At 30.5% G+C, this 12597-nt stretch overlaps 2 protein-coding genes across 2 annotated transcripts; both read right to left on the reverse strand.

The window, feature by feature from the left end:
* Positions 1-1310: 1310 nt before the first annotated feature.
* LOC124943109 lies at positions 1311-3343 on the reverse strand. The gene is made up of 6 exons (XM_047483667.1): positions 3102-3343; positions 2961-3019; positions 2668-2704; positions 2524-2595; positions 1989-2310; positions 1311-1849 (listed from the first exon to the last, which is right to left on the reverse strand). Exons 1-6 carry the CDS (start codon positions 3341-3343, stop codon positions 1475-1477), a joined length of 1107 nt encoding a protein of 368 aa, XP_047339623.1. The 3' UTR covers positions 1311-1474.
* A 152-nt stretch (positions 3344-3495) lies between these two features.
* Positions 3496-7290, reverse strand: LOC124941159 (putative disease resistance protein RGA3). Its single transcript, XM_047481434.1, has 2 exons — positions 3725-7290; positions 3496-3608 (listed from the first exon to the last, which is right to left on the reverse strand). Exon 1 carries the CDS (start codon positions 7200-7202, stop codon positions 3747-3749), a length of 3456 nt encoding a protein of 1151 aa, XP_047337390.1. The 5' UTR covers positions 7203-7290; the 3' UTR covers positions 3496-3608; positions 3725-3746.
* Between the last annotated feature and the right edge of the window lie 5307 nt (positions 7291-12597).

The raw sequence follows: 12597 nt of genomic DNA on the forward strand, positions 1-12597 counted from the left end.
TAACCGAGTATCTACCCAAATTAACATCTATTTTTTCATACATGTCTTCATTCCATGCCATAAGAATTCCACCCGATGCCCATATATATTCAAGAGCCTCTCAATCACACAACTATCAATTACATAGATTCTTAACGATCCATTGATCAATCTTCTGAATTTTAGTCTCACTAAAGCAGTATATGTCACAACCAAGGGTTCTCATTAGTGACTTAATGATACCTCTCTTCACACCATCATTTAACCCATAAACGTTTCAAACAATAATTTTTCCAATCGTTGATAAAATCTAATCAGAATAACACTTTCTCAACTTTGAGACACGCTTTCCTCCATGCATACAACTCTACGGTAGGTCATTTAGCTTTTCCAGTTGGCAATGTTGATAATTTGTTGATGAATAATTATTTGGATGAAAAGTATATGGTAAAGTGGAATCTCGTGCACAATGGGCCACACTTCAGTCTCTAATTCAAGTACATGCTTCATGAGGGATTTATTTTCATCCATCATCATATTATGTGTCGAGAATCCTATTTGGTTATTCTTGTTGACATCATAATCTGGCTCAGAAATTACCGACTCCTCATCAGACACTTCATTAATAAAAACTGGTGATTCAAGAATATTAATCTCATAATAAAGAGTTCTAATAGGATTTGTTGGATTATATCTTCTACATGTGACCATAACTTATTTTTTACCTCGTCAATAGTTTCTTTCTCGGGCAACAAATCTAAAATAGGACGATGGGTTAATGAACTCAATTTTTGGTATACCACCATCTTCCTACACTTCTTTTTTCGTCATACGGGAAGACATCACAACTCGAAGGGCTTGAAGACGGATACTCTATTTCAATCTCACGGGAGTCTATTAGTTCATTTAATCCAGCATCATCTTGTACAATCATCCTCCCGACCATATCAAATTCCTTTGAATTGGTCACTAAACAACTACTCTTTCAACATCCGCAAAGCTAGCCATACGAATCCAATCGATGTAAAATAAGGGTTATCACTGACATTACAAACTTCTTAGCTACATAAATTTATTATTTGCATATAATAATTTTTTATTTAAATATAATTTTTTATTAATGTAAAATTGGAATAATTTATAACTCATCAAATTCAAAGCTTCGTAAAAATTTAACTAGCTGAAGAGTTTATCGATTTATAGATTCATTTTAATACCTTAACATGAACTAATTTAAACACATACCATGACCGTGTAGGCATGATCTTTACGCTCAATTATTGAATCAAACAAGCCTTAAAACGTTAAAAAACAATTATTACTTACTAAAATAGAAAATAAAAGCATAGTATTGATTCAATTTAATTTCATTTCACGGGTAAGATTTTGTTGTTATGCATTAGATGAGATGCAATAAACATTATATAACAACTAAATACCCAACTCTATATATATATAATAAATATCAATATTTTCCGCAACCACCAATGTAGTATCATTGGGGAGGAAGAGGAGGAGGCGGAGGAAATTGATTCATTCGTTTCATCGCATATTTTCGACACCTTCTTTCTCGACCATAAGACATCCACGATATTAAAGAAAGCATTGAGGCTGCAGCCACCATTATAAACCCGACACACATCATTTTTGTTGAATGCCTTAGACTAGGACAAAAGTTGTTTGATATGTCCATAAATGTTTCCTTCACATATGTGGAGTCCACAAGATCCACAAGGAATGATCCATACTCGTAAAGTGCGTAGCTCACGTTTAGCGACGAAATTAGCTCTGTGTACGCTTCAGGAGTAATCCGCCCAGGAGTTATACAAATCCCCGTAGTAGAAACCTCGCAAACATAACCCTTCCACACCTGCGAAGTACATTTATACATAATTTTTTTGTTGAATGGGTTGAAAATTTAATAATTGACTTGTCATATCATTCCTGTCAACATTTTTTGTCATATTATTTCCGTCCCCTATTATTTCTCCAATTATTTAGAGACTTACCTCGGAGGCATTAGTGAAATTAACTTCACCGGTTAAGCATGGGACTTCGGTGAGGTTGGCATTGAGTGGCATGCAAAGCACAGGCACATGAGGGCCTGTTTGGTTGAAGAACAACGGTCCGGCAGACGGCTGCATGTCTGCGTTAAAGACATTGGTGACTGTATTTGTTTCATTGACAAGTGCAAAAGTGATTTGTTTAGTATCCATTAGTATTGTTCTGGCTGTTTGATTATCTGCTTTTGGAATAATGCTTTCTAGAGCCGAATGTGCATTCGGATTCAGAAGCCAATCGTCCATTGCCACACAAGTGTCCTCAACTGCACTGCCAGATAAAAAAATAAATAGGAAACAAACAGAAACTGTATGAGAAATTTTGTTGATGTTTCCACTTTAAGAAATAAAGTATGTGGAATACTTCAATGAAGGGTGCTTTTAGTGGGAATATTGTTTCTGGTTCAATTTTCAGATTCTTTGTTTGTGTCTATTAGGTTGCTTCAGTTTTGGATTCTCGATACATATGATTGATGAAACTTACTTATGAACGAGGAGGAACAAACCGCTCGCTACAAACACAAATGTCACAGCAATCCACCCAACCACCAGTAAGCTGCAGAGTTATGATAGGAAAAATACATTTGAAACCATCAAAATAATCAAAAATAATTAGTCCATGACTTACAAGTATACCAAGCATTGCATCCCACCAAGTGATAGAACTGCAAGAAGCCAGCAACATCATCACATATGATATGAACCATAAAAGCCAATACTATTATAGACTTGTAAGTTATTTTCAAATAACTTTGTTTGAAGTAGAGATATAAAAATATAATGAATAGTGGGTATTATTGTATTTTGGTTGATGATGTAGACGAGTAGATTGTTGATTGGATATGAGTGATTCAGAAATAACCCGCATCAATCAAGGCCTGACTAGGTTTTATGATGAGAAATGCATAGATTTGGACTTACAAAATCCAAAAATCACCAAAGCAAGCATGAAGGCTGTGACATGTATGAGAGGAATCCTCCTGCAATTCAATGTCCAATAAATTCCCAAAATAAAGAACATAAAATAGTGTCATAATAATAAGGCTGTGAATGAGTATTTACAACGGAGTAAGCAAATTGGAGATGTCTTCTGAACTCGCCCCGGTAACTTTGTGTAAGTTGTCTGCAACAGCATTGATATTATTTTGCGTAAATTGAATAGTTCCTAGAAGATCTGGGGGTAGAGTTAATGGCCCAATTCCAATATTCTTAGCCGATAAAAGATAATTAAAGACACTCTGTAGTGTTTCAATTACATAATCCGCTTTGTGCAGGATATACGATATGATATCCGCTACACTCATCTCAAACTCAGCTTGACCCTCAAATAGGATAATGCTTCCAACTCTATATATATATACCATTCAAACAAACAAACAAACAAATAAACAATTGAAAGTCACAATCAAATTGATTTAATAAGCAGAGAAAGAGGAGAAGAAAACTTACGTTGCAGTAACAGTAATGTAAGCAGCTGGAGAATATCCATGTCGCTTTAATCTTCCACAACAACAACATGAACCAAAATATAGCGACTATGATTGGAAGAGCTGCAGAATAGCCTACTGACTGCGAAAAGCAATATCACAGTCAAATCGAATTTAATTTGAACAAACGGATTCGAATTTAAGTAATATTAGTAGATGCAATTAATAGATAAATATAATTATTATTTTTATACGTACCTTCTAATTGACTCTTCTTATGCTATTCCTCTTCCAATAGAATATCTGCATGGAACATCTTAGGATCAAGTCTGGTTCGAAGGGAACGCAGGAGTGCGATAACATCGTCCGCTTCTTCTGAAGACACCAACTTAGGACAACCCATAATCCACAATCTCTGTAGTGAATTATTATTAATATTGAGGTTTCCAACAAATTCCTCAACTGATATCATCAACTCCGGGCAATACCAGATACTCAATTCCGTGAGAGAGTTGATGAAGTGTTTGTTCTGGCAGCCACTAATCTTCGATATCATTCCCTCATCAAACAAACGCCTTAAGTTCTTGCAGTTCCAGATATCCAGATATTGAAGAGATTGGAAAGTTGAGCGTCCTCCTCCTCCTCGTAATTGTGCTTCACTATTATTATTTGACGATGATGATGTTGATGGTATCTCATCATCAAACATTAATGCCTTATAACCAGCTCCAAATAAAACACTTCTTTCATTCATAAAACCAAGAGAGAGACAAGTGAGAGCACTGAGATTTGAGATGCTATATAACAACTCATCCGAACATTCACCATTAATATATACATCTTTGAGTGATTTGAGATGCGGTGGCAAGGCCCCTAGCTTTGGGCAATACCATATCTCAATCTTGCATAGATTAGGGAATGCTCCGGCACTAGGAATAGTAGGAGACACCAATTCCCTCAAATTCTTCATGCTCACAATCTTCAAATACTCTAACAAAGGGAATATTACTACTTCATTTCCATTCATGTTGTTGTTGACTGTGAATATACCATGCTCCACATCATTATTCAATCTCTTAAGTTCTAGATGAGTGAGAGTATCATTAAGATTCCAGATGCTATATAACAATTCATCCGAACATTCAGCCTCAACCTTTACACGTTTGAGTGATTTGAGATGAGGTGGCAAGGCCCCTAGCTTTGGGCAATCAGATATATACAACTTGAATAGATTAGGGAATGCTCCAGTACTCCAACAGCTAGGTGACACCAATTCCCTCAAATTCATCATTCTTTCAATCTGCAGTTCCTCTAACAAAGGGAATAGTACTATCATTTCATTGTCAACGCTGCTACTAAGCTCAAGGCGTGTTAAAGAAGGATATGATTTTCCCACACATTTAGGGAAATTTTCACCTTTGTAATCCCTCATTCTCAATATCTTCAGCCTTGCAGTTGAAACCTCTAGAGCTTCACCAATTTTCTCATCTCTAGTACTCTTGCTCTCATCAACTTCATCAACAGATGTCCAATCCAACTCCAATTCATTGATACTCGTCTTTTTAGCCATACTTATCCCTCTTTCCATAGATGCATCACTAACTCTTCTAAGGTTCTTAATTGTCAATGATCCGCCAATATCCAAATCTCTTAATTCATCTAGTTGGCCGTCTCTCTTTTTATTGCTTATCACAAACAAGCTTAACGTCCTCAGATGTTTCAATTGCCCCATCCCTCTAGGCATATATTTTAATCTATAACAACCATTCAAATAAAGATGCCGCAAACTAATAAGGTCTTTTGTATTTCTGGGCAAACTTTCAAGCTTAGAACACTGATTGAGTTTCAGAGTCTGTAAGTTCAAGAGATCACAAATACTATCAGGTAATGTTGCTATCTCATTATTACCGGAAATGTCTAAGTATCTAAGATGTTTTAGACATCCCAGGTCATACTTTTCGAATGGTCTTTGCTGCCACCCATTATAGCTTAGTTCAAGGACACGTAAAATCGGAAGTTCCTTCAATACACTCAAAAAAATCTGCTTTCCACCAACATCTCTGTCCTGGAGCATTAGTGATTGCAACCCTCCAATTTTCTTAAGAGAATCAACTGATATTTTGACAAATTTATCACCCATTACCATTAGATGACGAATTTCTCGTTTTAAACCATCAATTAAGTTATTAGCATCTAACGTATAACATTCCTCTTTCATAACAGATTGAGCAAGATCGTGCATAAGATCGTGCATCTTACATGTTTCATAAATTCCATACAGATCTGATTTCTCATCTTGAAAAAAGGATCTCCAACACAATTGCTTCCAAATTTTATTCCCAACATCTTCCACTTCTTTGTTCTTAACTGTAAGAATTAAACTATGGGCCATCCACAATTGGATTAATCTCTCCTTTTCAATTATAGTATCCTTGGGAAATATAGCACAAAACACAAAGCAACTTCTCAAATCATAAGGGAGGTCATAGTAACTCAACCTTAGAATACGCAAAATATCTAATTCTTCTTCATTTTGAGATATCTCCCATATCTCACTATCTCTTATTCTGCACCATTCCTTTTCGTCATCGTTGAAGCTTAATTGACTTCCCAATGTTTTGGCAATTAAGGGAACACCCTTACATTTTTTAGCTATTTCTTTTCCAATATCAACAAAGTTTGTAGTTTTTTGTGTTCCACACATAAATGCACGCTCTTGAAAGAGTAGCCAACAATCCTCGTTAGAGAGCGATGATATCTGAAAATGTTGAATCGTTTCCATAATTTTTGCCACATTTTTTTTCCGTGTCGTGGTAAGGATAAATGCACCATTTGATCCACAATCCAAGATAGATCTCAACTGATCCCATGCATCAACATTTTCATTCCAAACATCATCCAATACAATCAAATATCTTTTCCCTTTCAATCTATCTTGAATCATTTTCTGCAATATCTCTAAGGAAGTTTCATTTGTTGCTCCTATGATAGCTTTGATCACCAATTTAATATCAAAATCATCTGAAACACAAACCCAGATTTTGGTTTCAAAATGCTTAGTAATCTCCTCGTCGTTGAAGACCATTTGGGCAAGGGTTGTTTTACCAAGACCCCCTATTCCAACAATGGGTAGAACATATGGTTTTTTATCAACACAAGCACTAGATGTATTATTGACTAGAATATCAATAATCTGTTTCTTCTCCTTATCTCTCCCATATACTTGATTACAACTAGAAAGAGACATGTTTTCACGCCATCTACTAGTAAGCTTGTCTCTTTTTGAGTCATGAATAGATTCACGCAAATGTAACGTTTGACGCTCTAAAGAAATTTGGTCAAGCTTCTCTTGAACATCCTTAATTTTGTGACCAACTTTTAGACGTGTCCAAGTACTGCTAAAAGGATGGGTTATTGAGTTGGTTACCTGGATCAGGGTTGAAGAGGAGGCATTACGCCTTTTGACTTGAAGACGAAGATCTTCAAAGGTGCACTCATCCATGATGTCTCGAACCTCGTACGCCACATCTTTCAGCTTCCGCAACCAATCTTCTGTTTGTTTGTCCTTCTCCTGCACATTCTTTCTCTCTGCATCCTCAAGTACTGCCATAATTGAAGTTAGCGTGCTGGATAGCTTTTGAACCTTCTTCTTAAAACTCCAAAACAACGAGAATTCATCCTGAATCAGAGGTGCCAAGTTTGAAAGCAATCCACGGATTAGAGCTGCATCAGCCATGGTGGTTTCTCTCTCGATGATCAATCAGATGAATAAACTTCTCACAAATGTTATCTTGTGTCTACTGAAGAACAATCATTGAAATACAAAATGGACCACACTTTCCTTTCCGTGTGGACCATACAATAATATTATTTTATATTTGATTGTGTCATATTGTCTTATTTTCATATACAAGTTTGACCTTTCAACTTATATATAATGATTATCTAATTAAAAAGTGGCATCTAATATAAATTATATAGCACATCCTTTCCTTTCCGTGTGGACCATACAATAATATAAACCACAATTTCTTTTGAAATATCTTTAAATGAATTATTGACAATCTTAAGAGAATAAAGCTACTTTAATAATATTACTATTCAAGTTATAATCTATTCTCTCATGAAAAATTAAATTGCAATTTATAATGTATTTGTTTGAGACAAATATTAGTTTAAATCAAAGTTTTCTAATTTTCAATCAAGTTTTACAGGCTTAAATGTTAAGGGGATTGCATAATAAAAAATACTTAATTATACTTTTCCCTCATTTCAATATAACCACAAGAACATTGTGAACCAATAAATGAACAACAATCTTTATACACAAAATTATATAGAATATATAAAAATTATATATATATATATATATATATATATTATGGATAATATAAATGAACCAATGTAAAGAATCTTTTGAAACAAATGAAAAATTTTCAAAATATCTTAGAACCAAATCTCATCCTCTTAGACTAATTCACTAATAATAAATCTCATTGTAATCTTGAAAAATCTACATTTGGATAATCTTTCTTTTCAATTTACATTATTATTGTCAATGACAATGTTTTATCTTTTTCATTATAAAAAAAAACATCATTTGGAAATATAACAATATAAACAAACTTTTGATAAAGGGGATCATAATAAGTTAACATTTAGATAGGCAGTGTTTATTTTTTATTTTTTCAAATGAGATGTCTCCCATTTATTGATAACTTTAATTTGGATCATTATGGATCCAAAACTAAATTAGCATCATTTACATTATCTATCTAGCTTTTGTGTGTGCCCTCCTACATTTAAATTAGCACCCCTCTCCTCCATCACTTTAATGATTAAAGTTGAACTCATTTCCATGTGCATTACACATTTTTATTTTAAATTAAAAAGAAAAATAAATATATTTTTAAGCCAAAGTAAACAACAAAAACTGAGTGTATATATTAGTAAAAAAAAAATTAAAATATGTTCAAAGAATGAAATAAATTTATTAAAATTGGTTGATTAATTAATAACCGTTTAATTTTGCTGAAAATTTCATAATAATTATGTGAATATAATTTCTAAAATGAAAATTAAAGCATAATTATTTATAATTTTATTATTCATTATTTATTTCCTTATAATATGAATCTGTTTCTTACCAGTAATAAGTAAGTACCCACACAAAAATAGGATGACAATCATGTAACTCTATTTACTTATCCATCCTCGACAATAAATTTCACAATTTGAGACATTTCAACTCTTAAACAAATATATATATATATATATATATATATATATATATATATATATATATATATATATATATATATATATATATATATATATATATATATATATATAACTTACTAAAAGTTTTACAATATTATTTAGGTATCCCTCAAGTGAGGCTAGGTGACCTTTTAGGGCCACCTCCTACCCAAACTATCCCTGTACTTTTCCAAAAACAAGAAAATATATAATTTTTTAACCTAAAATATAAAACTCAGATCAATTAACTTGATTTACTAATATATATATATATATATATATATATATATATATATATATATACTTTTTATTCTAAAGACACAGTATATATCTAAAGAAATAAACTTAGTTGGTTGCCAGTTTGAGTTATTTAAATAATTCAAATTAATCGAACATCATTTCACTCTTCTTTCGTCCATTACATCTTGCTCGATTTATTAACCAAAATACAAAAATATTTTATATTTTAAATATTTTATTATTATTATTATATATAATATTTTTTAAGTCTTTTATCAAAATAATTTCTACATCTTTAAAATCATCACAAATCATTACATTCTTTTCCTCTCCAAGTTATTTAAAAAAATTCAATTGAATAAGCCTCAAATTATTATTTACCCAATATGTTAATCAATTCATCACATGGTAGTGCTTTTAAAAAATTGTCCTTGATAATAAAATAAAAAAACATTTTGTTAGACTTGAACTCTAAACGAATGAGTTATTAAGTGGAGGAAAATAGTCAAATTGTCCCTTGTACTTTAGGAAATTTGAAATATTCTCCTCATTTTGAGTATAGATGAAAATTATATCTTCTACTTACAGATCAAGTTCATAATTTATTTTTAAAGAATTTATGAATGAAATAGGTAGATTAGTATAGATTTTTACCTAGTTTCAGAAAAATAAATATTGAATTAAATTTTAAAAAATAGAAAATTAAGGGATTATGTAACGATTTTAGCGTAATTTTTTTTCTTTTGAGTTTGAGCCAACTCAGCCATAACTTAGATTCGACTCTGATTAAAATATGTTTTGAATTAAGATCAAGAGTGATGATCATCTCTTACCACCAGCCTGTTTGATGTTAGGTTATTTAAGATTATTATTGAGATTTTTAAAAACAATAATTATTTGATGAATAAATAATTAAGTTATTTAAGTTTTTAATAGTTGAATTATTATAATATTATTTTATATTTAAATTTTATAAAATTAAGATAAGATAAGATTATTTTAATATTGTTATAGTTGGTAAAATTGATTGATTGATTAAATTAAAAAATAAATATGTGATAGTTTTTTTATTAAAGAAACAACATCAAAGCTCTCAAAGAACATAGTTTAATATATGATGTGTTGATAGACTTTGGTAATCAATTTAAGGGTTAAATAAGAAAAGTTTGAGTTGCAGGGGAAGAAATTCCATATAATTCAAAGTTTGAGGGTTATATTTTAATTTTCTGAAAATTTAGTTATTTTCCAAATGGGAGCATTTCAATATGAAGAAATTTTATCCATAAAACAACACAAATATGTTGGACTGAAATTACTTGATACATGATGTTAGAATTGGGGGAAAAATGTTTCCATTTCCAAATAATTTAATTAAATTGCATTTGGTCAAAATGGCTTACTTGTTTGTAAAGTTTCTTATTTTTCTTTTATTATAGTTAATTTTTCGAAGACTTTAATACTCTATAAAAGAAATTAGGTAAAAAATGTGTATCATAATCCATCTAGAACAAGACACAATAAATTATGTAAAATTTTCCATTTAGTAAATATTGTTTCTTTAGTTAGATATGAAAATGTGTTTCTTATCTAGGAAAATATTAGACTACAAGAACAATGAAAGAATGAATACATAAATAATTTGTGTGAACACATCAAATATTCTAGCTAGGTCCAATTGTGAGGGAAGGAATGTATTTCTTAAGAGTAATTGACTATTAACTGGACCAAACAACTTCTATGTTTAGTTTACTCATATGTATTTACTTTTTTAAAATAATAATCTAAAATGTGAATGATAACTAGTAAAAAACGACTTTGAGATATAATGAACTATTCAAAAAGAGTGTAACGTGGAGGAGAAAATAAAAAGTATGTTAAACTAGACAAATAAATTATAAGATAAAATTATAAATAAGGAATGACAATTGACTAAAACAAATTTAAATAACAAAAGGATAATGACAAGATTCATGTAATACAAAAATAAATCCAAAACAAATCAATGTTAATAAAAATGAAAGAAATTAAACTGATAAGAAACATTTGCCAAATTACAATTTAAACCAAATAAAAAAAGTTAATAAGTTCTTCCCATCTAGATAAAATGAATATTTTTTAATCAGATCTATTCTTTAAAAGGATAAAGAAAAACTCATTTCTAACATTAGTTATACTCACTCAAACACACAAGTGTGGCTTCTAGTTTTCTTATATATATTTAAAATATTAAATCAAACACTCCTAAATATTAATTTGTGTAACACGTAATTTAAATGAATCGAGAAGACACGTCATATTTCTCATTTTAATATAGATTCTGTTTGGAATAACCGATAAAAATAACCCACCATTAACTTAACAAGTACTTACAATGCAATAATTCAAAAAGTCATAGATAAGATTAAGAAAATTTCTCAAAATTGGATTTTTTGAAAAAAAAAATGTTTTTTTGCATCAAATAGCTAGTCAAATGCTCATAATATTCTTGGTCACCACATTGGGGGTATTGACCAAAATTCAAAAGTGACTTTTTTGCAGCTATCATTTTTATTAAATATTAAATTAGGAATTGTTTAGACATGAAAATTAAGCACACCATTAATTAACTTCCTTGATAGAGGGCTGTTTGGTTGGAGTAGGAAAGATAGGTTATATTTAGAAATTCAAATTTAGGACCATTTGGTGATCAACCCTTAGAACAAAATAAAAATGTTTCATAATTCACAACTTGTAATAATGACACGACAATGTTTTAATTTTGACGCATCATTTTATTTGTAAATATTTTTGGGCGACTTAGTATTTGATTTGAAACATTGACATTAATAGTAGATTGAATTTGTATTCGGTGATGGTGACCGTCAAAAATTAATTATTTTATTAAGGTTCTGCATTATTCTAATTTTGTTTGATCATTTAGTCCATTCTTTATATGCAATAAACAACAATTTTTTTTTTTTGTATTAGACTTCTATTAAGAAGTGGAATACTATAGGATTCAACTTTAATGAGTTTCACTTGAGAGTCCCGTTTGGTTTGTATGTTTTTGCTGCATATTTTTATTATCACTATTACTGAAAATTACATAGATATTGTTAAGAACTATCTAAATAGGAAATGGAATATCAAACAACACCTATACATGAATTTTATTTTTCTTTCTAATTTTGGAGTTTAGAATAAATAAAAAAAGATTATTGTCTAGAGAAAGGTGAAAGTATTTATACTTTAGCTATTAAGTATGTTATTTCATAATTGGTCTTTAATTTAATTAAATATTTATTATTCTGATAATTTTATTATATAGAGCAAGACAAACAAAATTGGTAAATCTTAAATTTAGATTTCACTTTAAATAACAAAAATTTACTCCTAAAAGAATATTACTTATATCTTATTATTTATTATATATATGTAATTAAGTATAAAATTATTTTAAAAAAAATAATAAACAAATTACATTACAAATCGTTCTGTATTTACTAGTTAAGCGGAAAGATATACACATATATTTCGGTTTGGTCTTAAATAATCAAAAAAATCAAACTGCTAGGAAGTGGGCAAAACAGAAAAATTTAAACAAATCTTTCGGTTTTACCCCTGAATACCGAAAGATATGAGGTAAATCTTTC

This window comes from Impatiens glandulifera, chromosome 6, assembly GCF_907164915.1.
Source record: "Impatiens glandulifera chromosome 6, dImpGla2.1, whole genome shotgun sequence".
In the NCBI taxonomy this organism is placed as follows: domain Eukaryota; kingdom Viridiplantae; phylum Streptophyta; class Magnoliopsida; order Ericales; family Balsaminaceae; genus Impatiens; species Impatiens glandulifera.